This window comes from Vespa crabro, chromosome 9, assembly GCF_910589235.1.
Source record: "Vespa crabro chromosome 9, iyVesCrab1.2, whole genome shotgun sequence".
Classification (NCBI taxonomy): domain Eukaryota; kingdom Metazoa; phylum Arthropoda; class Insecta; order Hymenoptera; family Vespidae; genus Vespa; species Vespa crabro.
The window spans coordinates 5,335,281-5,360,150 of NC_060963.1; the positions used below are offsets into that span (position 1 = coordinate 5,335,281).

At 28.0% G+C, this 24,870-nt stretch overlaps 3 protein-coding genes across 10 annotated transcripts; 2 read left to right on the forward strand and 1 right to left on the reverse strand.

The window, feature by feature from the left end:
* The first annotated feature begins 652 nt into the window (after window positions 1–652).
* LOC124426834 (bifunctional purine biosynthesis protein ATIC) lies at window positions 653–6,942 on the forward strand. Its single transcript, XM_046968984.1, has 8 exons — window positions 653–820; window positions 914–1,117; window positions 1,266–1,554; window positions 1,642–2,133; window positions 2,385–2,774; window positions 2,847–3,111; window positions 3,198–4,053; window positions 5,727–6,942. Exons 1-7 carry the CDS (start codon window positions 802–804, stop codon window positions 3,315–3,317), a joined length of 1,779 nt encoding a protein of 592 aa, XP_046824940.1. The 5' UTR covers window positions 653–801; the 3' UTR covers window positions 3,318–4,053; window positions 5,727–6,942.
* Window positions 6,943–16,802: 9,860 nt separating this feature from the next.
* LOC124426711 (46 kDa FK506-binding nuclear protein) lies at window positions 16,803–24,621 on the forward strand. 3 transcript variants are annotated; one of them, XM_046968761.1, is made up of 5 exons: window positions 16,803–17,368; window positions 17,463–17,885; window positions 22,390–22,479; window positions 22,763–23,744; window positions 23,889–24,621. In XM_046968761.1, exons 2-5 carry the CDS (start codon window positions 17,771–17,773, stop codon window positions 23,968–23,970), a joined length of 1,269 nt encoding a protein of 422 aa, XP_046824717.1. In that variant the 5' UTR covers window positions 16,803–17,368; window positions 17,463–17,770; the 3' UTR covers window positions 23,971–24,621. The 3 variants fall into 3 exon arrangements, with proteins under 3 accessions (XP_046824717.1, XP_046824719.1, XP_046824718.1); XM_046968763.1 differs by lacking the exons at window positions 16,803–17,368; window positions 17,463–17,885 and adding an exon at window positions 17,912–18,654; XM_046968762.1 differs by lacking the exons at window positions 16,803–17,368; window positions 17,463–17,885 and adding an exon at window positions 22,031–22,200.
* LOC124426712 (transcription elongation factor, mitochondrial-like) lies at window positions 18,671–21,573 on the reverse strand. 6 transcript variants are annotated; one of them, XM_046968767.1, is made up of 7 exons: window positions 21,134–21,336; window positions 20,493–20,685; window positions 20,200–20,413; window positions 19,975–20,121; window positions 19,647–19,815; window positions 19,457–19,558; window positions 18,671–19,097 (listed from the first exon to the last, which is right to left on the reverse strand). In XM_046968767.1, the coding sequence occupies exons 1-7, from the start codon at window positions 21,228–21,230 to the stop codon at window positions 19,048–19,050; spliced, it is 972 nt and encodes a 323-aa protein (XP_046824723.1). In that variant the 5' UTR covers window positions 21,231–21,336; the 3' UTR covers window positions 18,671–19,047. The 6 variants fall into 6 exon arrangements, with proteins under 6 accessions (XP_046824723.1, XP_046824725.1, XP_046824722.1 ...); XM_046968769.1 differs by having other exon boundaries at window positions 18,672–19,097; window positions 19,457–19,540; XM_046968766.1 differs by lacking the exons at window positions 18,671–19,097; window positions 21,134–21,336 and adding an exon at window positions 21,346–21,573 and having other exon boundaries at window positions 19,182–19,558.
* Window positions 24,622–24,870: the final 249 nt, after the last annotated feature.

Below are 24,870 nucleotides of genomic sequence, written 5' to 3' on the forward strand. Positions count from 1 at the left end.
AAACATCTTTATCAAACAAGAAACATTAATATATAATATGTCTGTTATTCCTATCTCTAGTTTAAATAAATTTATTAATAATAGCATTTAAAAATTCGATTATATATTACTGTAATAACTTTATCTTATTCAATATTGATAACATTTGACACGGACACCCACGAATTGCGAGATATTTTGACGTACATTGTTAATCAGAACACATTATCAATGAGATGTATTTAAGTAATTTCAAACTATTTATGGTATTGGCCAGGGACGCCGTTAAATGTTATGGAACCTATCGCTTTCAAATTCCTATAATTCTATAATTTTAAATCTCCAAGGATTTAGGATGAAAAAACTAAATATTTTGAAGATAAAACTCGTTTAAGTAAAAAATGTATACGCTTATTAATTTTAATTACAAAGAAAACAATTCAAATATATAAAAAGAAAAAAATCGAACTAATATAATTTGATGAAAACGTACAGAAAAAATGTACAAAAAAAATTTTACGTAGCGAAAAACAAGAAAATATATATAAAATAATGATGTTATTATTACTTACGTATTACTATCAGTTTCGCACATTCATAGTACCCCGATAAATATTAACGTTATTTTTTTCTATATGCGGCCCTGTAAACGAGTTATAATGATAACAATTGCCGCCTTGACGAACACTTCTTGAACGTCTTCCATTCGATTCGAAAGTAACGTGTTATAACGTGCCATTATAACGTATTATAATAATAATATAATAGATTAGTCTCTGTTAATAATTTAGTAATTTTCTACGTTAAAGTGAACGAAAAAAAATGGCATCAGGAAAACTAGGTGAGAATTTTAAAACAAAATAAATAATTTTTCGAATTATTATACAATCACCAATGGATTGTGATATAATTAATATTTTTTGTTTGATCATAGCTCTTCTAAGTGTCTCAGACAAGACCAACTTACTTCCACTTAGTAAAAAATTACATGAAATAGGCTTAACTTTAATAGCATCTGGTGGTACTGCTAAATCATTGAGAGAAGCTGGACTTCCAGTTAAAGATGTTTCCGATATAACTGGAGCACCAGAAATGCTTGAAGGCCGTGTAAAAACTCTTCATCCAGCTGTTCATGCTGGTATATTATTTATACTTAACAATTATATACTATATAATTCGGATTTTGAAATTTTTGGATATTTCCTTACAATATTTATTAATTAAGAAATACAAATTATTTACATATTGTATTTCTGTACATAATTGTTATATTATATAATATACAGGTATATTGGCTAGACTTACAGAATCTGATCAAAGAGATCTTGAAAAGCAAAATTATGACCTTATTCGTATAGTAGTATGCAATTTGTATCCTTTTGTAAAAACTATATCAAAGCCTGATGTAAAAATTGATGATGCCATAGAAAATATTGATATTGGAGGTGTTACTCTATTACGTGCAGCAGCAAAAAATCATTCTAGAGTTACAGTTGTTTGTGATCCAAATGATTATGAAAAAGTGATTAAAGAATTAGAAACATCTTCTGACAAGGACACATCCATTCAAACCAGGTATATTGTTTATTAAACTTTGCTTCTGGATTTAAAGAATTTTATGTCAATCAAATTAATATATAAATCATTTTAATTCAATTATAGACAAATGTTAGCTCTGAAAGCATTTACACATACTGCAGAGTATGATAATGCAATCTCAGATTTTTTCCGTAAACAATATAGTGCTGGTATTTCACAACTTACTCTTAGATACGGAATGAATCCTCATCAGAAACCAGCACAAATATTTACAACTTTGGATAAATTACCATTAACAGTTGTTAATGGTTCTCCAGGTTTCATTAATCTATGTGATGCGCTAAATGGTTATCAATTAGTGAAAGAATTAAAAACTGCTTTGAAATTGCCAGCTGCAACATCTTTCAAACACGTTAGCCCAGCAGGTGCAGCAGTTGGTGTTTCATTGAATGATGTACAAGCAAAATTATGTCAAGTAGATGATCTTATTAATCAGTTAACACCTTTATCTATTGCTTATGCTCGAGCAAGAGGAGCAGATAGAATGTCTAGTTTTGGTGATTTTGTGGCATTATCTGATTCATGTGATATTGCAACCGCTAAAATTATTTCAAGGTATTATGATTATTATTATTATTATTATTATTATTATTATTATGATTATTATTATGATTATTATTATTATTATTATTATTATTATTATGATTATTATTATTATTATTATTATTATGATTATGATTATTATTATTATTATTATTATTATTATTATTATTATTATTATTATTATTATTATTATTATTTATATATTTATCTAAGTAATTTATTTCATTTTATTGTACTTATTATTTAATACTATACATTTTTAGGGAAGTTTCTGATGGTATAATTGCTCCTGGTTATTCAGAAGAAGCTCTTCAAATTTTAAAGAAAAAAAAAAATGGTAGCTATTGTATATTACAAATTGATCCAACGTATGAACCATCTCTAATGGAACATAAAGTTCTTTTTGGACTTACAATGGAACAAAGGCGTAATGATGCAATTATTAATAATCAAACTTTCCAAAATATTGTTTCTAATGCAAAAGAAATACCAGAGACAGCTATGCGAGACTTAATTGTGGCAACTATAGCTGTAAAATATACTCAAAGTAATTCAGTATGCTATGCAAAAGATGGACAAATTATTGGAATTGGTGCAGGTCAACAGTCGAGAATTCATTGTACACGATTAGCTGGAGATAAAGCCGATAATTGGTAGTATACTTTACATTAGCTAAAATTTTGTTGCAGAAAATATTATAATACTATTTATTATTATTTTCATAGGTGGCTCCGACAGCATCCTAAAGTAGTTGGTATGAAATTCAAGAAAGGTATAAAAAGAGCTGAAATTTCTAATGCTATTGACAATTACGTCAATGGATCTATTGGAAAAGACATGGACGAATCCACTTGGGCAGCTATGTATGAAGAAGTTCCTGAGAAACTCTCTGAAGATGATAAAAAAGAATGGATTAAAAAACTAAGCGACGTTGCTGTTAGTAGTGATGCTTTCTTTCCATTTAGAGATAATGTGGACAGAGCTAGACTGGTTAGTTTGTATACTTCTGTAAATTTATAACTTTATAATTAGATAAAAATGTAAATATTTTTATGACCACTGTCATCAAATTACAGAGTGGAGTTACTTATATCGCTAGTCCTGCTGGTTCTACTAACGATGAAGTGGTAATTCAAGCATGTAATGAACACAAAATTGTATTGTGCCATACAAACCTGAGATTATTTCATCATTAATATGATGAGCCATGATGAGCCATGTTTGGGCCATGTTTATACTATGTTAGGCCATGTTAAAATGATTTCTTTTGCATTATTGCATAAATATATATACAATTGCATACATATGCAAAATACAATTGCAAAAATATGCATACAATTATTTGAAAAATTAAATACATTAGCCTTTAAATAAGTGTTAATCTAAGATTGTGGTTAAAGTTTTATATTACTCATAACAAAAAAAAAATATTTTTATATTCACATTAATACATATAAAAACATATTTCTATAAACGATTAAGCATACAAGATTTGTTAAGAAACTTAATAAAAAAAATCTAACATAAAAAATCTGTTGTACATGAATTATATTTTGTTCTAGAAATTAAACTACTGTATGTTTTCTTGGATTTCAAGGTTCCTTCTCATTCTTCAAAACATGAAGATTATCTTATGATAACAGATAGGCAATATCGGCATGAGCAGCTAAAAATATAGAGAGCGCTACTCTCGTCTTTACACTTTTAACATCCGAGTATATATTATTATTATTATTATTATTATTATTATTATTATTATTATTATTATTACTATTATTATTATTATTATTATTATTACTATTATTATTATTATTATTATAAAAATAAAATAATTTCTAAAGAACAATGAATAATTATTATCAAGATGAAACATTCGACTAAACAGGATTCATTTGAATAATACAGCTGTTTATCAACCCAGATTTTATAATGGTTTGTATCAACAATGAATTCATATGTAATTCTTGACCATTTTTGATGAAGAAAGCTTCATTTTAAAGATGAAAATTTAGATGAGATCTTTTTCACTTGTTATAAAATTTGTATTTTTATGCATGAACTATTCTAAAAAAAATAGCATTTCATGATACGATTTTTTTCGAAGGAATAATATATATAACTTATATAATATAGGTATATAATTTCAAAACAGATTTAATAATGAATATATTATTGGGTTGGCAACTAAGTGATTGCGGATTTTGTCGATAGATAGACTTTACACTTTCTTTTGTTTTGTTAACGTGGTCATTGCATCTAACCTATATTTTTTTCTTATTATTTGGACTTCTATCTTTAATTTAGTAAAAAAATTATATCGATTAGTGCTTTAGTTTTGTTTTTATCCCAATTTAAAAATGGAATAACAAGCCGTGCACTTCAGATATATTTTATTGTATTACTTCCGAAAAGGCAAGAACGCATCGCAAGCACAAAAGAAGTTATGTGCCGTATATGGAAATGAAGCCTTGAAAGAAAGACAGTGTTAAAATTGGTTTGCCAGATTTCGTTCTGGTGATTTTTCACTGGAAAATGCTCAACGATCTGGCCGTCCAGTTGAAGTCGATGAGATCCATATCAAGGCCATTATCGATTCAGATCATCATAGTACAACACGTTATATTGCGGAGAAGCTCAATGTATCGCATACATGCATTGAAAAAAAATTAAAAATACTTGGTTATGTCAAGAAACTCGATTTATGGATCCCTCAGCTTAAGGAAATTCATTTGACGCAACGCATTAGCATCTGCGATTCGCTTCTGAAACGCAACGAAACTGATCCACTTCTGAAAAGCCTAATTACTGGCGACGAAAAGTGGATAGTTTATCGTTAATCTGAAGAGATTGTGGGTGATGAAAGATGAACCAGCCCAAACGACATCAAAAGCAGAGATTCACCAAAAAAAGATTATGCTGTCAGTCCAGTGGGATTATAAAGGAATTTTGTACTTTGAACTTATGCTATAAAACCAAATGATCAATTCAAACGTGTACGTTCAACAACTCGCCAAACTGAGTGATGCAATTCAAGAAAAGCGGCCGGTATTGTCAAATAGTAATGGTGTCGTTTTCCATCATGATAATGCAAAGCCCCACACATCTTTGATCACTCGCCTAAAATTATTGGAACTGGGTTGGGATGTTTTATCACATCCACCATATAGCCCTAATCTTGCGCCTTCAGACTACCATTTGTTTCCTTCTATGCAGAACTCCTTAAATGGTAAAATTTTTGATAACGCTGATGATGTCAGATCACATTTAATTTAGTTTTTTGATAGCAAAGATCAGAAATTTTACGAATGTGGAATTTTGACACTGCCAGAACGATGGCAAAAGGTCATCGACAAGAACGGACAGTATCTAATTGAATAAAGTTATATTTTTAAACAAAAATTAAGAATTTTCCTTCTTATTTGAAATCCGCAATCACTTAGTTGCCAATCCAATACATTGAGACACAAAAAATGAACAATATGAAAAAATGAAAAAGGCCATCATAGACCATAATAAATTTTGATTGAATATAAATGCAGCCATTAGCTCGATAGTACTTGCGTTATTTAGATTTATCATATATCGTAAGTAATATCGATTTCCAGGTCCCACCACATGGAGGTTGCTGCATATGGAGACCCACGGGCTAAAGACTCTACTGTTAATATCAATTATTTTGGAATTATATAAAATTAATTCTATAATATCATTATTATAACATATTCAATAATAATTATTATAATTTGGAAAAAGAAAGAAAAAATAATCACGAAACGAATTACAAATTTTTTTCTAATCAATCATAATTAGATGAAAATTTATGAATTCGTTTGATATCGACCTACATACCCGGTAAAAAATAGAACCCTTCATATGGAATTCTATTCCCATTAAACTAAAGTAGACATACGCATAGTCTATATACCTTATATAAAAATTATGCATTTTATTCAATATTATTTCATAATAAGGATATATAATATTATATAGATATCATCTTATTATCTATAACACAACAAAAATAATTTAATCTTTTGTAAAATTAATGATTGACCAATTTATTTCTTTTTTGTTGCATTACATATATTATATTATCATCTAACACATAATTCTATACACTATTTCTTCATAAAATGTAAACAGCATAGGTATTTGTGAACATAAAACATCTAAATAATATGCGAAACAACCAAAATAATATGTGAATTTCATATAATAAAACAGCAGTCACCTGTGAACAGAAAACATCTGAACAATTTTATAATTAAATAAGAAGCAATTAAAATAATATGCAAATTTCATATAATAAATCAGCAGTCACCTGAGAACATAAAACATCAAAAACATTTTATAATTAAACAAGAAGCAATTAAGATAATATGCGAATTTCATATAATAAAACAGCAGTCACCTGTGAACAGAAAACATCTAAACAATTTTATAATTAAATAAGAAGCAATTAAAATAATATGCAAATTTCATATAATAAATCAGCAGTCACCTGAGAACATAAAACATCAAAAACATTTTATAATTAAACAAGAAGCAATTAAAATAATATGAAAATTTTATATAATGAACAAACAATCTATTGACATAAGAAATTTATAATTTTATTACTTTCTGGAAATAAAAAATATATTAAAATAAGAATTATTTTATACGCACATACACAACACAAACGAAAAAATCACCAACGAAGTGTCGAATCGGATCTTGACAATTTAGATGATATTTCCTGAAACAGAAATCGACTCTGTCTAGATTGATTAAAATTTTTTTGAATATTTTAAATAAATAAGAAAAAAAATTTTCAAATAATTCATCTTCCACTGCTTTTTATTTTTTATAATTCCAATTCTTCATTCAAATCCTCAATGATCAATTAAATCTCCACATTATTATTTTTCTTTGATTTTTATCAATTAGAGCATCTGAAAAATCTGAAACACACATTTATTTTATATAATGCATTTAGAATTTTTATCAATTTTTTTTTTTATCATATATTACCATAGTATGACAAATCTTGAAATATTTCTTTCGACATTATTGTTAATACTCACTGATATATAAAGGGATATTTTACAATATTTAACCCTGGAACGTGAAAATGACACCTCTCTGTAACAAAGAACTATATAAAAGAGCACGTGTGAAAAGATAAAATTGTATTTACAATTCATGGGCAAACATTTTCACAATTTTGATAGTTTAATAAAAAAAAATTTTATATACATATATTTAGCCATAAATTGTAATGATGAAATAAAAGAAGAAAAGAAAAAAGTATTAAAATGGCAACGAAAATTAGCATTGAATATGTTGAATTTTCGATGCATTAGAAAACACGTTTTACATTTAAATAAAGATATAAAATTATATATGAATATTACATACAAATGTTGAGAAATATATATAAAGAAAGAATTATATAATAAATTGTTAATTGTTTAATACAATTACAAATACATATTGTAAATTATTCAAGACACGTTATGAAAAAAGGAAAAAGAATTATGAATATTTTATAATATTTAAGAATTAAGTCGCGTTAAAAAAAAAAGAGCAAAAATATATTGCACCTTATGTCGTATTACAAAATGCATACACAATTTCGTATATCGCCATAAACATATCGATAACGAGATCAGATCTATGTTTAATCGATAGATTACATATATATTATATTATTACGTTTATATTAACGCGAAATAAGCAGTTACATCAAATCAGATGTACATATTACATCGTTTATATATATATAAAACACTTTCTTATTTATTAAATTATAAAAAATATAATAATACAATTTCGCAATTTTAGAATTATGTACTTTGTATATATATATGAAATAGTAATGAAAGAGAAAATACGATTAAATATAAAAATATTACATTTATTAAAGGCAATTTGGTTTTAATATATTCTTGCATATTATTCTTACGAATTTATTATATGAATTTATTTCATCGCCACTGCTTGCTATAATAGATCTTAATTTCTCTAACTACATCAAGTCTTATAGATTTTTAATTAGAATAATTAGAATCTATATAATATGATGATGATGATGATGGTTTACAACATATGAGTCGTTTTATAACTCGTTTATAGAATTATTACTGAGTAATAATCATATAAAAAAAGTCAAAATTATTCTGAAATAAAAATCTACATGCTTGAGTATTCTCATGTGCATTTCTGAATGCATATCTGTCCCTATTCTGAATTATTTTCGTCTACACTCCTGAGTGTAGGACAGCCTTTTCATTCGTTTTATTTATATACCAAGAATTATGTACTTTTATTCCAAAAAATAATTTCATTAATTATGCATAAATATTTAATAAAAAATCATCGTATCATTCATATCATATCATTCACTATTTCTGCTTCATATTTCTTATGAATCTTTCATATATATATATATATATATATATATGTTTATATAAAATAAAAATATAATTTTTTATATATCTATGAACTCTTTTATTTGATAATTTAAATAATTTGGAAAAGATAAATAAAAATATATATCTTTGACATAATTTATGCACTCCTTGCATTAGTGTAAGGCTGTTATTTTTGTATCATATCGCTCGCCTAGCAAGATTTATACATTTCTAATCAGAATGATTCAAATTTTATTTTCATTTATATCTACTCTATTTAAATATAAATATATCATTGTATTAGGAAGAGTATGAAATATTCTTGATTTATTATTAGATAAATTTCGTTTCTTTACAATAATATTATAAGACTAGAAAAGTTAAATATTTATTTATCATATTATTTAATTTATTATATTATATACAGGTGTATTTTCCTTGATATACTTTTGATTTTTCTGAATGAGAAATGTATATCCTTACTATAATATGTTCATCTGCATTTTTGAATGCAGGCATGTACTTACTGTGAACCTATCATATGCACTCCTGAGTGCAGGCAAGCCATTTCGATCGCTTCATTTATATACCAAGACTTACGCATTTTTATTCCAAAAAAACAATCATATTTCATTGCCATATGTATAAACATTTGTTATAATCTTTACATCGTTTATTATATCTCCTTAGTATTTCGTATGAAATTTTCATATATGTATATATATAATAAAAATAATCTCTCTCTCTCTTTCTTTCTCTCTCTCTCTCTCTCTCTCTCTCTCTCATATATATATACTTAGTAGTTCTCTCATTTCATATTTATTTGTTGATAATTTTGGAATAAAAATGTATACCCTTGACATATGTCAATATGCACTTCTGAGTGCTGGCTGCCATTTATGTTATTTCATTCATCTAATAAGACTTATATATTTCTTATCAAAATGATTCAAAATTTGTTTCGTTCATTTGCACCATTTAAATATCAGTCAATTACTATATATAAAATAATATGAACTTTTCTCTATTTATAGTCAAACGAGTTTAATGTATTGAAAAATAAATATATCATCAGAGACCAAAAATATTTATGTTTCATAAATTATCCTCATTAGTGCATTCATCCATTCATTTTTGATCATTTTGAATGAGAAATGTATATCCTCGCTATAATATATTCATCTGCATTTCTGAATGCATGCATGTCCTTTTTCGATGTGTACATCAAGTCTTGTAGATTTTTAATCAAAATAATCATAATAATCATAATAATTAGAATAATCAGGATAATTAGATTACAAAAGGATAATGAATATGATAATGATGATGATGATAGTTACCACATATGAGTCATTTTACAACTCGTGGTAAAACTAGGAAATTGTAAAAATGGTTTTACAATCCTGTGTTATTTACCGCATAAGGGTCTTTGAGCGACCCGCGGTAGAGCTGTGTTGACATGTAGGTATGAAATATGTATATATCTCGTATATATACATACAAATTATGCAGTTATGAAAAGAAAGGGAAAAAAAATATATGATTATTCTGAATTAAAAATCAACATGCTTGGGTATCCAGGTGCACTCCTGAGTGTAATATTGCTGCAGGCCACGGATGTCCACATAATATGTAACGTGCATGACTCTATTTTTCTAACTGAAAATCTACTTTAAGAAAAGACTCTACTTTAGAACTTTAAAAATTCAATGACTCTACTTTAATTTAAAAAGAAAAGTGCAATGACTCGACTTTAATTCTAAATGAAAAGAGAAAGGACTCGACTTTAATTAAAAAAGAAAAAAAAAAATGCAGAGGACTCGACTATTATCCAAAATGAAAAATTGACTCTACTCTGAAAAAATTCAATGACTCGACTATAGTTCAAGTAAAAAATTGACACTACTCTGAAAAAATTCAATGACTCGACTATATTTCAAGTAAAAAATTGACTCTACTCTGAAAAAATTCAATGATTTGACTTTACTTAAGAAAAAATTAAAAAGACTCTATTAATTAATTAACTGCAAAAGCTTGACTCTAATTGCAAAGATCCTAATTTTTCACGTACGCGAGTGCGGCACACTGTAGTAAGGAGATAGAATGGTCCATCATCTCCATCCAGGAACAAACTACTACGAGCATAAGTGTCAACGTGGTAAAAGGGTAAATGGGATTTTGATAAGACCACAAGCCATTAACGAAGAGTTCGACATTCCGACTATCTTTGAAAAATGACTTGTAGTCGATAGTTGCCCTCTTGAGCCACAGTTTGTGGGGGCCTCTTCGGCATAAAGCCTCTTCTTGCTTCGTGCCCTAACCATTGCATTGGAGCATTCCCTACGTGCTACGCAAGATAAGTTTACGCATCAAAAAACGCCCTACCGTTTGAAACAACGCACCCACAAAAATTGACATGCCGCAGTGGATTATATTATAAGAATGAAATCGTCCCTAATCTAAACCGACCTAATTCCGACCTGATCATCTCATCTTATGCAACAAGGCTCAAACCACTCGTGTTAACGTACGCATTGAACGAGACGCAATAGTCGCAAGCTAAAGGGAGTTGGGAAGTAAACAACGCATTGGCTGTTTTTTGTTGTTTTTTTTTTTTTTTTTTTTTATTACTTAACCTAACGAGCGGTAAGTGTTTGCGACATAAAGTATCAATTTCTTCTAAATAATATAACCACTGAGGTATGGCAAAATTCACGAATGAATCACCCCAAACGGCACTGACGAATCTCAACACGTATTCTCAACTGCGTTTTCTACTCTACCTGGGTGCGTCTCGATTTTCTAATGATCTTTATTTATTTATTCATTTATTTATTTAATTAAAAAAAAATAGAAAAAAAAATAAAAGATTCATATATAAATATTTGAATTAACCCGTAAAGCTATCCTAGCCTGTGGACAATCAATGGACTCAAAGAATCCACCAATTGTGCACAATTACACAGGCACATTTAATCGAATGCTCCAGCAAACATGATATTCATTCTAATCGTTGAACCTATTAAAAACTAAGATTAACTGCTTGCACTTAAAAGATGAAAAAAGTTTTGGTAAAAAGTTAAAACCACGAAAATTGTAATGTTTTCAGTATTTTGTAATGTTTTAAGTATGTAAGTAGATTCTAATTTGAGCAAAGGCTCACACAAACGGAGGAGGAGGAGGAGAAGGATGATGATGATGATGATCATATCATAATAGTTACCACATCGTGGTAAAAGTAGAGTTGCAAAATATCTTATACAACTCTATTACATTGCACACCGCATAAGGGCCTTTGAGCGACCCGCGGTAGAGCTGTGTTGACATGTAGGTATGAAATATGTACATATCTCGTATATATACATACAAATTATGCAGTTATGAAATTTCAGAATCAAAAAAAAAAACATGTAGATTCGTAAATATTTCAAGAATCGCGAAGTGCAAGCGTTAATTTATAACTAAGTATCGAACGAGTTCAAAATCCTTTGCTAAGTTCAAAAGATATGGAATCTAATGTTCTCATTGAGTGCAAAGTTTTTCGAACTGTTTTATACTGATATATCGCGCGATGTAAAGTGTCAGCCAAAAAAAAGAAAAAAAAAAAAAGAAAAAAAAGAAAAAAGAAAAAAGGGAATAAAAAATAATTCAGTCATGCTGAATGATTGTAAAATTTGCTGAAACTTCACAAATCCCCGGAGACAGGACTTCCCACTCCTAAGTGAGAATCGGATCCAGTGTCTTCCGGTCCCTACCTACTTATTTAAAATAAATTTTGACATTCACTCAGAAAAGATATGCTACCTGCCTGCCTATCACCTATATTTAAAAAGTGCAAAGCATTCACACCAACACATACACTCCACGGTTCTCTCACATTCCACCAGGGTGCAAAAGCCTACACTAGAGAGTATGCCCCGGGACACCTCCGACACCCCAGTTCAAACGCGTATTGTTTTAATGTATTAGAAGTACGTACCAATTGCTGTAATCGACTGCCACGGCTAATGATTATTGCATATATGACTAATGCAAAAATACTAGTACATACTAGTATATACATGAATACTAGTAATATATACGAGTATTTCAAATTTTCCACAGAAAAATGCGGCAACTATGCAAAATGATATTAATATAATAAGATATTTATTTATTATTAAGTAAAAAATTATCGCGAAACGATGTACAATGCACCACCTAAAACGCACATACAAGTGCAAGGTACACCGTGCAATCACCAGCACAATGACAGCCGCCAAAAGGAAAAAAATTAAAACTAAACCCACGCAGACCGTTTCTCACCCATACGAGTAACACCTGAGCAAACGCATAGATGAGAACGCAGAAAACATGGGGGGAGAAACGGGTATTAGTATAATTAGTGCTGAAAATCCTGAACTAAAAAATGATTAACTTATAAACTAGGTCTAAACGGGCTGTGACTCTACGAGTCTCATTGCTTACCTTATTAGCAAGGACTCAAACAAAAGGAGGAAGAGGGGGAGGGAGTTAATGATGATAATAATAATTATAATAGTTACCACGTCGTGGTAAAATTAGAGTTGCAAAAAACCTTATACAACTCTATTACATTGCACACCGCATAAGGGCCTTTGAGCGACCCGCGGTAGAGCTCTGTTGACATGTAGGTATGAAATATGCATATATCTCGTATATATACATACACATTATGCGGTTATGAAATTGGATAATGAGAGAATATTTATTGAAAAATTTAATTTATTGAAATATTTAATTTATTGAAATATTTAATTTATATAAAAAACAACCTCGGACGATTCCTTTCATCAAATGGCTGTTCTAATGAAAGAACGGGATTACGATCCACCACTTGACTGACAGAATCTATCCGTCGCGGAAGGGGTTTGTCTTCTTGCTCATTTTTTGGTATACCAATATATCGAAATGTCGAAGTAAATCGCGATTAAATAGACTAAGTACGAAGCAATGCATGTAACGTAGACCACGTTATATGCTTTATTTGGACGAAATCGGGTAAATAAATGCCCGATTTCATTACTAATATCGCGAGGAAAGACGAAGAGAGAAAAAAGTGCTAATTAATAACACTGTTAGTTAAACGACTTTGAAACAAGAAGACCCTAGCCTGACATCTATATAATAATAATAAAAAATTCACAAGAAAAGAGCTAACTACACATATAGGGAACCACTCGTGAATAAAATCGAAGATCTTAATCACGGACACTTTTGCTCGTTTTGGACAATGGGACATCAATGAATACAACCAGTAACCCGTACCGATATGGACCTTTCATCCTCGGCATGATGGGCACCAGAGGAACTTTAAATTTTTCACTTACTACTTAAGAAGTTCTGCGATGGCTCCAAAACACTCGTCCCCCTCGACGTAGGTCGAATGATGTCGTGAAATTGGTTGAAATTATTGTTGAATCGATGAAACGTTGAATCGTTGATTAATCTGTAATTAAAAAGAATCGCAAAAGAAATTTAATTATATGTTCCATTACAAAGGAATATGTTCAATGAATGAAAATGATTAAAAAAATATGATTTAATCAATGAACGAGAAATAATGATTAGAATAAAGAAATATACTTACATGTGATTGTATCCAGACGAAGCTTTATATCCGTTGATAAAGATGAAGAGGAAGAATTATTAAATTCACACTTTCGACCATAACAATATTTATCGCAACGCAATCCTCTTCCACCGAATTGGCCGGAAGTGTGTTAATGATTCTAACAACACGGCGAACAAATAGTTTTAATAAGAATATGACATAAATTCTTGTTTTCCGATTTACTAACGTGACCGAAAAATTCTAATCGGCGAACAACACTGACTCTAATTCGCGATTTTATTTTATTTTATTTTTAAAGCAATCTATTCGATTGCAAAAAAGAAAGATCATTTCGCACAAGCACTGACTCTATGATCGCATTGCGCGCGATCAACAACTTTGAAGACCTGTTAAAGAAAAATTGATAAAGCAAGCTGTAGCGTTTACTTCTACAATTTATATCGTATTAAATATTATATATTAACTATAAAATATTAAATATTATATATCATATTATTCAAATTACATGAACTAAAATTATGAACTTGTATTACATTTTTGTATGCAATAATAATAAAAAGAAAAAAGAAACCATTCAAAAGATGTAACGGCAAAACTTTCTAAACTATATTAAAAGAATATATAAAAGCAAAAGATCAAAATCGCGTTGTATCTATCTTTTAAAAATGGATATGATCGCGATAGGGATACCTTCACAGAAATATACTAATTGCATGGATATCTATAAATCAGAATAGATATGGCATTAAAGTAAAATTAGACAAGGAACAATAACATTAAAATTATAATATTTCATAATACTAATCAAACGATTAAAAGTATCTTGAAATTTTATTCTATTTTAATTTAATTTTTATTATGTTTTAATTAAATTTTTATTGTTCTCGGTGCTTCTTAATATTCTTTAAATTTAATGTTAATTCAATTTAAATTCAATGTAAAATATGTTGACAACATTTTTAATGAATTAAAAGTTTATGAAAAATATTTTCTAGTGCACCGAACGTCAGCCATTGGCCCGGCAGTGCGAACGTTGTATAATATAAAATATATAAGCGTTCGCAATACCGATTTCCGGATCTCACCACATGGAGGTTGCTGCGTATGGAGATCCATATATAAATTTATAAAAATTCATTTATAAAAATTCAAGAGTATTATTAATATAGAATATAATTAACTAAATTTATGAATAAATATGTACAATGTAAATAACATGTATATGTTATCTGTAATATGTAAATGTGATCTGTTTATTCAACACATAAATGTTGCATATATTGAAATCTAATATGATATAAAATAAGATTAATAATCCATAAATGATTTTGCTTATCAATCTTATGAAACATTCAAGCTTATGAAACATTCTATATAATATAAATGAGAAGCTAGATGAACTGGAATTAACGAAGCCGAGAGCAGGTCTAAACACGTCTGGAAGGCTGCTTGTCTGAACGAGAACTGCGTGACACATTAGTAAGAACGAACAGGAAGGTCGAGTCAAGGTTCCCGGTCGTTCTTTGATAGTTTACATCTGTTTTTCCCAGTATGTATTTCCTAAATTTTCTGGATAATATATATACAAACACATATCGCGATTGATTTTTGTTTTTATAGTTGTCAAAGACTAGAAATTCGTAGACATTATTAAAGGGGGAATTTTGAAGCTATTAACAATATCTTAATACTATTTCTCTCTCTCTCTCTGTCTCTCTCTCTCTTAAGAGCAACGCCGTATTTATTTGAAAACAGATAGACTTACATGCAAAACGATAGAATTGTATTTTAAATATTATTTTTAGTGTACTACGTAATTTTCTTAGTTTGTATGCTATTCAAGAAGTTATTAGATTGATATTAGTAAAGTAGAAAATTAATTGTATGTAATTATATATGCGACCAGGAGTTATTGATATTTGTATCTGTCCGTAAGAAAAATATGTATATGTATGCATATATATATATATATGTATATCAAAATCGTATATACGACAAAATACAATTGAACACGATTAATTAAGGAAAAATTATTAATTATAGCATCATTAGGAAGGAGAAAAATATCGATATTGCGAAAATAAAGGTGAAAAATCCGAGAAATAAGACGTCATAGCTCCAAATGAAAAGCCAAAACGCCGATTTTATTTTCGTGGATATCTTTTAAACAAGACGATGCCACAATTTGCAAACATACATGTGTGGAAATTGCATTTTGGGAAATCGATTGATATATAAAATAAAGATGTATGATAAAAAAGAATATACTAATAACTTGTAATTAACGAGACGATGAAGATCTGCTACGACTGATATGACGAAACAATTCCAAATGGCGGAATCACCAATAGCAAGAAGACTAAATAGATCCAGGCGCATGCGCAGTACGCCACTTGTACGATAGCCTTCCCACTCCCATGAAGCATGTAATTTTTCGATCTATTATACGAAAATATGGAAAAATTAAAAGTACGATATAGAAATTTGAAAATTACTTAAACGGATATTATGTTAGTCCAAACTAACAAAATTAATCATTCAAATTCGATAACTATAGAAATATAACTCAAGAATACGAAAAAAGTTTAAATAATTTATACTTTCGATAATTTTATTATTTAAACAATGTATAATGAATACGGAACATAATATATTAATATTTAAATAATAATACATTTGTCTAAGCATTGCATTGTTCGTAACACGCGTAAAGCATACAATAATTTTAACTTAATATTAAATTCACATTAATTTTAATCTCGGAATTGTTGGCTGTAATATCGATAAAAACGAACGACAGATTGATTTTGACGATTATCGAAACAGTTTTATTTTGCTTTCCAAAGAGTAACCATCGAAATTCTTTCTTCCCATCCAACTTCTCAGTTAAACTTAAATAAATCACAATTTCGATAATTTTAGTATTATTTAAATAATTTAAAATGTACGCGGATTATAATTAAATAATATTTAAACAATAACACGTTCATTTAAACATTATGTAGCTCGAAACACGCATTAAATATAGTAAAAATATAATTGAATATTTAAATAGAATTAAATGTTAAACATAGCCTTTAAGACGCGTTGGACTTAGAATAATTTTCTTTCAACATGCGTCGATAGTTTAATGTCAACAAAAATAAACATTAGAAGAATCATGAGAGCGACAAGGTCAGTTTCCTTTCGTACTCCGAGGAGTAAACGTCGAAATACACTCTTTCCGTATCGTCATTTAATCACCTTATAGATAAAGGAAGTATATTTCTATATCATACATTTCTTGAATAATTCATATAGTTTCTTGTTACAAAAATGATATTAATAATTTTCTTTGCATTTTTTTATTCCAGCAATCGCGCGCGTAACAATGAAGTAATCGATTGTTTGTTCCGCTAAAATAAAAAGTTCGCGAAGTAAAAGCAGTGTTTGTTCATCCGCGTTTCGCAATTTGAACAAGTAGTTTTGCATCGACTGCGCGTAATGCAGTCATTAGAGTCAGTGTTTGTTTGTAAATTATTTTGCTTTTTTAACAGTCACACAGACTGTATTTATAAAAAATAGTAGAGTTACGTGAAGTAAATTCAGTGATCGTCCGTTAATAAATAACTACCGCAAATTAGAGACAGTACATTATTCAAGAGGATCTCAACCAAATTTGATGTCGACCTATCTCATTTTCAACCAGCTACCTTATTTTCAACCATCCACCCCTAATTTCGATCCACCTAAATCCTGGATGAGTGTTTTGGAGCCATCGCAGAACTTCTTAAGTAGTAAGTGAATTTTTAAGTCCCTCCGATCACTCAATCATGTTGAGGATGAAATATCTGAATCGACACGAGTGATTGGCTTTAATTAATTAGTAGAAGAGCATTAAGTGACCACGAGTAAATTTCTCTGGAGATTTCAAACTTCTTGACTGATCTTTTTGTTCAAACGTGTTAATTATAATTATTTTAAATTTCGAATATTTTATTTCATTGTTACATATTTTTCTCGCGTAAAAATAGTAAAAAATCGATATTAATGAGTTCTAATAAATAATGAGCAAGAAAACATTCGCAATGGATAGTCTCTGGATTACAAACGAAACTTTGCATGATTTTCTAATAATAATTAAAATACTCATTTGTAAGAAGGAACGTCCGAGAGTTTGCTTTACATTTTTAAATAACTATCACTTAAATATTTAATCAATTTGAATTTATAACATAGAAGTCTCAATAGAATTATTGCTTTTGAAAGAAAAAAGTCGAATAAAGTATTTGCTAAAAAATAAAGAGACTTGTAGAGTCACAGTCCGTAGGCCTAGATGATAAGTTAATGAATTTTTAGCTCAGCTTTTTCAGCAATTAATATACTAATTTCAATTTCTTTTACATTGCAAAAAGGTATCTCTCGAAAATTTATTATATAATATAATAATTTTTTATATTATATTAATATCAAAAAGATGTGAATCTCAAGAATATGCTTATGTGTCTATTGAATGAGCAAACCTTCTCATGTTTTCGTCAATATGATAAATCAATGGATAATGACGTAAGTAGAATCCAAGAATATATATATTATTAATATTATTGAATGGACAAAAATGAAATAATAATCAGATAGCATAGCATAGCTGTCACATTGTTTACAGTAATCCAGGTTGAAATGAAATTTTTTTAATTAGATCCTTATAGATCAGTATTATTTTCTTTAACATGTTTTTACATAAAACTTTATATTTATGCTGATAATTTTTTATATATAATTAATATATACAATTTTTTTGCACCATGATTCTGAACTATGTAAGTAATAATAATGTTGCAGATGCTCAATTTATGGAACTATAATAATAAAATATTGACCAATATGCTATCACAGCATCTTCTATTTTACTTATGGATCTTTTGTGTTTTATTGTATACGTATTTAATGCTCTGCTTTTTATTTTTCATACTCAATAATTATTTTTAGTTCTTTCCAGTATCTGAAAACTTTATATGTCATGTGCATGTATAATTGCTGTATACATATCAGTAATACAATAAAATAAAACGATTCGAAATAGAAAAGAAAAGTTATGGAATGAAATACTTCTTTAATTTTTTGCAATTTTCACAATCTTAAACAAAGTCATAATCATATTTTCCAAGAACACCTAATTGTAAGAACGTTAAAGCAATCAATAAAGACCAATTCATTTGATCTTTTATGTAATCTACTTGGTTGTTATATCTATGCATTATGTCCTTCTGTATATATACACCAACAGGATCTTTTTCTTTATTATTTATGCAATCTTCTTCACATAATAATCTATTAATTACATTCTGAGAAGATATTATTTCGTTACCTATATAAAGGTCAAATAGTTTCACAAGTTTCTCATGTTTCAGGAGGTAAATATTCTCTGGGAGTGCTGAAGTTTCGTTATTTTCTAATTTCAACATAAAAACTATTAATTATTATAGAAATGTACTTATAGAAATTCAAATAACTTACTATTACTTTCACAATTATCATTAATCGTAAAATTAACCTACCCTTTGATAAATTTTTTTCTGATAAGAAAGTTAAAATCATTGCTTTCAATTTTTCTTTCTGTAAAAATGTTCGTATATACTTTATAGATTTCGACAAGTTGTAATTGAAATTCAATTCATCCATTACATAAACATCAGCCTTAGGAATTTTAAACTTTAATTTCCAAGCCTATTATAAAAAAATAATCTTCGATATTATATCATTGATGTTGATAAAATTCTTCAAGTAATATAAGTGATATAAAAAGTTTATATCATTATTTATAAATATAAAATATTATGTGATTAATATTGATTCATTATATAAAAGTATATATTTAACATTTACCAAATTAAATAGTTCGAAAGTATCATCATTTTTTGGAATTTGTAAAAAATTTTCATAATTCCAGTCCAATACATTTTCTTTAGATTCAAGTAATGTCCAACTAATAATATTTGTTCCTATATGAATTCCCAATATAGTAGATATTTGCTAAAATAATATTAAATAACGTTTACTCATCCATCATTTTAATATTATATTTTAAATAAGAAATAGTAATTCTTTTACATCTTGTGGGATATCTGCCAAAGGTAAAATAATTGATTTTTTAAAACTGTGCATTATTTTAAACTGCTTATCATTAATAATTGATTGTATAAATATATTTAATAACTCTTTTGTCATATCTTGTACTTTTAATATATCTTTTAATGATTTATATGAACCATATTTTTCACGATATAAGTGCAATTTAATTGCAAGCGATTGAGGGATCCGATACCTATATAAAAATTATTTTATTATATACTTTTAATTATAATAATTCTAAAATTCAGATAAGTTATAAAAACAAAATATACCTTTTAAAATAATCAATTGTTTCATCATTTAATATTTTCAAAATATAATTATTATAGGCATAATTATCGTGTAATTCATTCTTATTTCTTCTATTAGAGTGCATCAGTCTACTATAAGGATATAATACAAATCGAATTTGTTTTACAGATAAATTACAATTTGTATATTGTCTAAGCATATCCAGTTTTTGTACTAGAATCATACAAAAATAGTTTGTAAAAGAAAAATAAATTTTCTTATTCTGTTTTCGTAATTTTACTTATACAATTGCATAAAAATTTTGTGTGAATTAAAACTTGTCATTTTATAAATTACATCAATTTGTAATGATCATTTATAAATTACATAATATATATACATTACATAATATTTATATATTACACCTATCTAAAATATTAATATCCTAAAATATAAAATGTATTTTTCACTTTTATACTTTTTTTAATTGGTAAACAAAAATTATCATAACCTAATTACAATCAATATAAAAACTCATGCATAAAGGTATATTATCATATAAACTCCATAAAATCATAAGAATTATTTCTATTTTGTCTAAAACAGACAGAATATTAATTAAAATAAGCTAAAAAAATACATATATGAATTTTCATGCAAATATAGGTTAAGAGCAACATACAGTTAAAACTTCTGTAGTTAGCTATAATTCTTCCAACTTTTGTCGTCATAAAATTAAATATTACATTATCGTGACATTTGATTTGCTGTATCAACATTTTTGTCACGAAATTAAAACAAATTTGATTTTCTATTAATATTTGAAAATATCATGTTGTCATATAGAGTTGCAGCGGCAAAAACCATGATTTTTACTATGATATGAAAACGTACCTTAAATTTGACCACACAACTTCCCATAGCAGGGTTTCTATTCTACGTTTGTTTGCAATATTATGTTCTCCGTTCTACGTAAGGCAGTATTACAATATTATATACGCATATGATTATTTTTGCTATCTTTTTTCAATTGTCACTGCCAAAGCGTACGGTATAAATCATGTATTGCATCGTATATGCAAAATAATGTATAGTTGCGTTTACGACTATTAGAAATACGCGATCATTCGCAATTTGCTATTTACTTGCATAAATACATCATGAATAGATTCTCAATAGCAGTAAGCTTTCTACCTATCACATTGTTGGATTCAGCCTCCGTAAAGTAGCAATCGAAAAATTTAACATATTGGAATTATATTGTTACAGTTTTTACAGATAGCCAATCAGATTGCGAGACGAGATATTGTCTGATGTTACAGTTCGGCGCGATAAATGAAGCATCCAACTACGTAAATCATAGAAATTATTTAGATTAATACTTCGTTTTTTGATGGTAGTTAGCAATAAAAACAATTAAATCTTATATATAATACAATAAATGAAATTAAATAAAGTTGGATTGAAACATCAAATCAAATATAATTTAAAAGATTCAAATATGGATTGAATTAGGTTGGAACAAATTTAGTGAAATCGTTTTTCCGGTATTGGAGCTAGTATCGTTGTTGCATTGTTTGTTCATCGTTCGTTTAGGCGCATTGGCGCGAGAACGTCGGATGTGGTCTGTTTATAAGGTTGATCACTCTTGTTAACGTATTGAAAAAGGAGAGAGTAATTATTGATATAAATATACTTTTGTTTAATTTGATCCGAGGTTATATAATAAAATAATCAAAATGTTTTGGGGTAAATAATAACATTATTTATAAAAATACATATGAATCTTTGTCTTAACTTTACCGGTACTATTTGCCAAGAATGGCGTCGCCATGTGGTTTTAATAATAAATTATAAAGTTTAAAAAAGGAAAAATAATTTATAATATCTCTACATGTTTTTAATCAGTATAATATATATATTTATTCTTTTTTGTAGGTCTAATAATGGAACCGAATAAACGGTATACTCAAACCGTTGAAAAATCATTCCACGTGTCTATGGCGACTTTAGATGTTGCAAGCGCCGGTAAATCAAGAAATATACTTTACATTGTTATTTTTATATTTGTAATTTCTTTCTTACTCTATTGAATTTAATTCTTTTTGTTTTTTATATGCTTGACTATTTTTAAAAAGTTACAATAGAAGTTATTGCTGCAATCAATAATAAAATTCATACAGTTAATACAATTTCAAATGTCAAAGTGTTATTAAATAATATTGAACAGACATTAATTATTTAAATACTTTTTTCTTTCTAAAAGTATCTTTTTAATTAAAACTCATATGATGTATAATTGCTGTTGCAGATGACGATGTAGTACAGGTGACTGTATGTTATGATGGTACAAATTATTTACTTTGTAGTTTAAAGAAAGGCTCAGTATGGCAAGTACCACTTGATTTGCACTTTCAAGAGGGAACTAAAATAGCTTTCACATGTAATGGCCACAGTCGTGTACATTTAACTGGATATTTAATACCAGATGATTTAATTGATGAAATAGAAGAAGAAGAGGATGAGGAAGAGGAAGAAAAAGTTCAACAGTTAATTGATAGACAATCAAAGAGAAAAGCAATAGATTTTCCAAAAGGAAATAAAAAAGTAAAAAGAGTAAAAAATGAAGTTGAATCGTCGGAAGATGATGATTTGGAATTAGATGGAACAAATAATGATGAAGATTCTGATGAGGAAGAGGAAGAAGAAGGGAAGGAAACTCTATTGATTGAAGAAAATATTAATGAAGAAGAGGATGAGGAGGATGAAAGTGATGATGATGATGATGACGATGATGAGGATGATGATGCTGATGATGATGATGATGATATTATTGAAGAGGAAGAAGAGGAAAAGATACAAAAAAAATCTAGCAAACAACAGCAACAGCAGGGAAACAAAAGCAAGCAAATACAACAATTACAGCCTAAAAAGAAGCAAGATAAACAGAAATTGTTAAACGGAAAGGATATCAAACAAGACCAACAAAAGAAAAATAAAGGAGAACAGCAACAGCAAAATACTCAAAATGAACAGAAGAAGAGGGTGGTTGAGGGAGGTGTACAAATAAAAGATATAAAGACAGGCAATGGTGCATTTGCGAAAGCAGGAAAATTTGTTTCTGTGTACTTTGTAGGACGATTGCAAAATGGCAAGAAATTTGATGCCACTACACAAGGAGATGGTTTTAAATTTAGGCTTGGAAAAGGTGAAGTTATCAAAGGATGGGATGTAGGCATTTCTGGCATGAAAGTTGGTGGAAAGAGACAAATTACAATACCTCCAGCTATGGCGTATGTATATTTATCGTGATTTAATACATAATTATCATGTTTTGCTTCTTTCTTAAAGTATTATAGTTGTTCTTAATTATTAGTATAAAAGATCACAACAAAAGCTATGTAGTATGTCTATTCTATAACATGATTATTTTTTAGGTATGGCGCTAAGGGTTATCCACCTGCTATTCCTGGCAACAGTACGCTTGTTTTTGAAGTTGAACTAAAAAATGTCCATTAACATGTAATTGTAATCTAACAAATATTTGGATACTTCATATAACTATAATTCTAAAAGATTTTACTACTTATTTATCAACATATAAGGATGTATTAAAAATGTAATATTTGTTAAATATTTATTAATAAGAAAAAAATCTCCATAGGTTATAATATTTTTAAAATGTTCATACAATATTAAATTTATTTGTCTTAAATGTAATGTTTATTCTCGTAACACGATAATATTTGCATTTTTGCAACGGATTGTAGTTTCCATAATTTACAAGCCATTATATTATAAAAGTTTCATTAAATTGGATATTATCAGACATATAAAATTAGTAATATTTTGTGATATCCTTATATGTTAGTGGATGAGTATTAAACTATAATTAGGCAGAGTCATGAAATGCGTAAAAGAATGCCTAAAAAATAGATTAAAACAGTTTTGAATTGTTGGAACTATTGAAACAAGGTGTTGATGTTTTTAATAAAAAATTATATTAATGCAATGCATTTAATATGATGTATACAGTCAACATATGTTTGAACATTCAAGGTATAATGTATACAAGTATAACATCTCTTATATCTCAGTATAAACTTACAAGCTACTGTTGAGTATTAAAAAAGTAACTGATGTTTACAAATAAATTTTACAAATATTCTAGCTTTGGTATATGTTTATTTTAACTTTTATAATGTCATTAACAACATCGATTTTCAGGGCATATACATCAAAATAGTGTACACATTAAATGTATTTAAATGTATTCATCAAAAAGATATTGTCTAATAAAATTTTAACTTTATACATTCTATAAATTCTATTATGAAGAAGAAGAGAAACTGAATATAATATTTTATTAATTTTAAAAGATACATTTCAGTCAATAATATGTCACATTTTATTAATATG

Excerpts from the sequence above, each read along its gene's own strand:
- LOC124426711 (XM_046968761.1), top strand. The coding sequence starts at position 17,771 with ATGTCGACCTATCTCATTTTCAACCAGCTACCTTATTTTCAACCATCC. Across the intron at positions 22,480-22,762 it reads TTTAGATGTTGCAAGCGCCG|ATGACGATGTAGTACAGGTG; the intron begins GTAAATCAAGAA and ends TTGCTGTTGCAG. Across the intron at positions 23,745-23,888 it reads ACAATACCTCCAGCTATGGC|GTATGGCGCTAAGGGTTATC; the intron begins GTATGTATATTT and ends ATTATTTTTTAG.
- LOC124426834 (XM_046968984.1), top strand. Across the intron at positions 1,118-1,265 it reads TCATCCAGCTGTTCATGCTG|GTATATTGGCTAGACTTACA; the intron begins GTATATTATTTA and ends TATAATATACAG. Across the intron at positions 1,555-1,641 it reads GACACATCCATTCAAACCAG|ACAAATGTTAGCTCTGAAAG; the intron begins GTATATTGTTTA and ends ATTCAATTATAG.
- LOC124426712 (XM_046968764.1), bottom strand. The coding sequence starts at position 21,230 with ATGTTGATACAGCAAATCAAATGTCACGATAATGTAATATTTAATTTT. Across the intron at positions 20,122-20,199 it reads TGGCAGATATCCCACAAGAT|CAAATATCTACTATATTGGG; the intron begins GTAAAAGAATTA and ends ATATTATTTTAG. Across the intron at positions 19,559-19,646 it reads AGAAAAAAATTTATCAAAGG|TTTTTATGTTGAAATTAGAA; the intron begins GTAGGTTAATTT and ends AATAATTAATAG.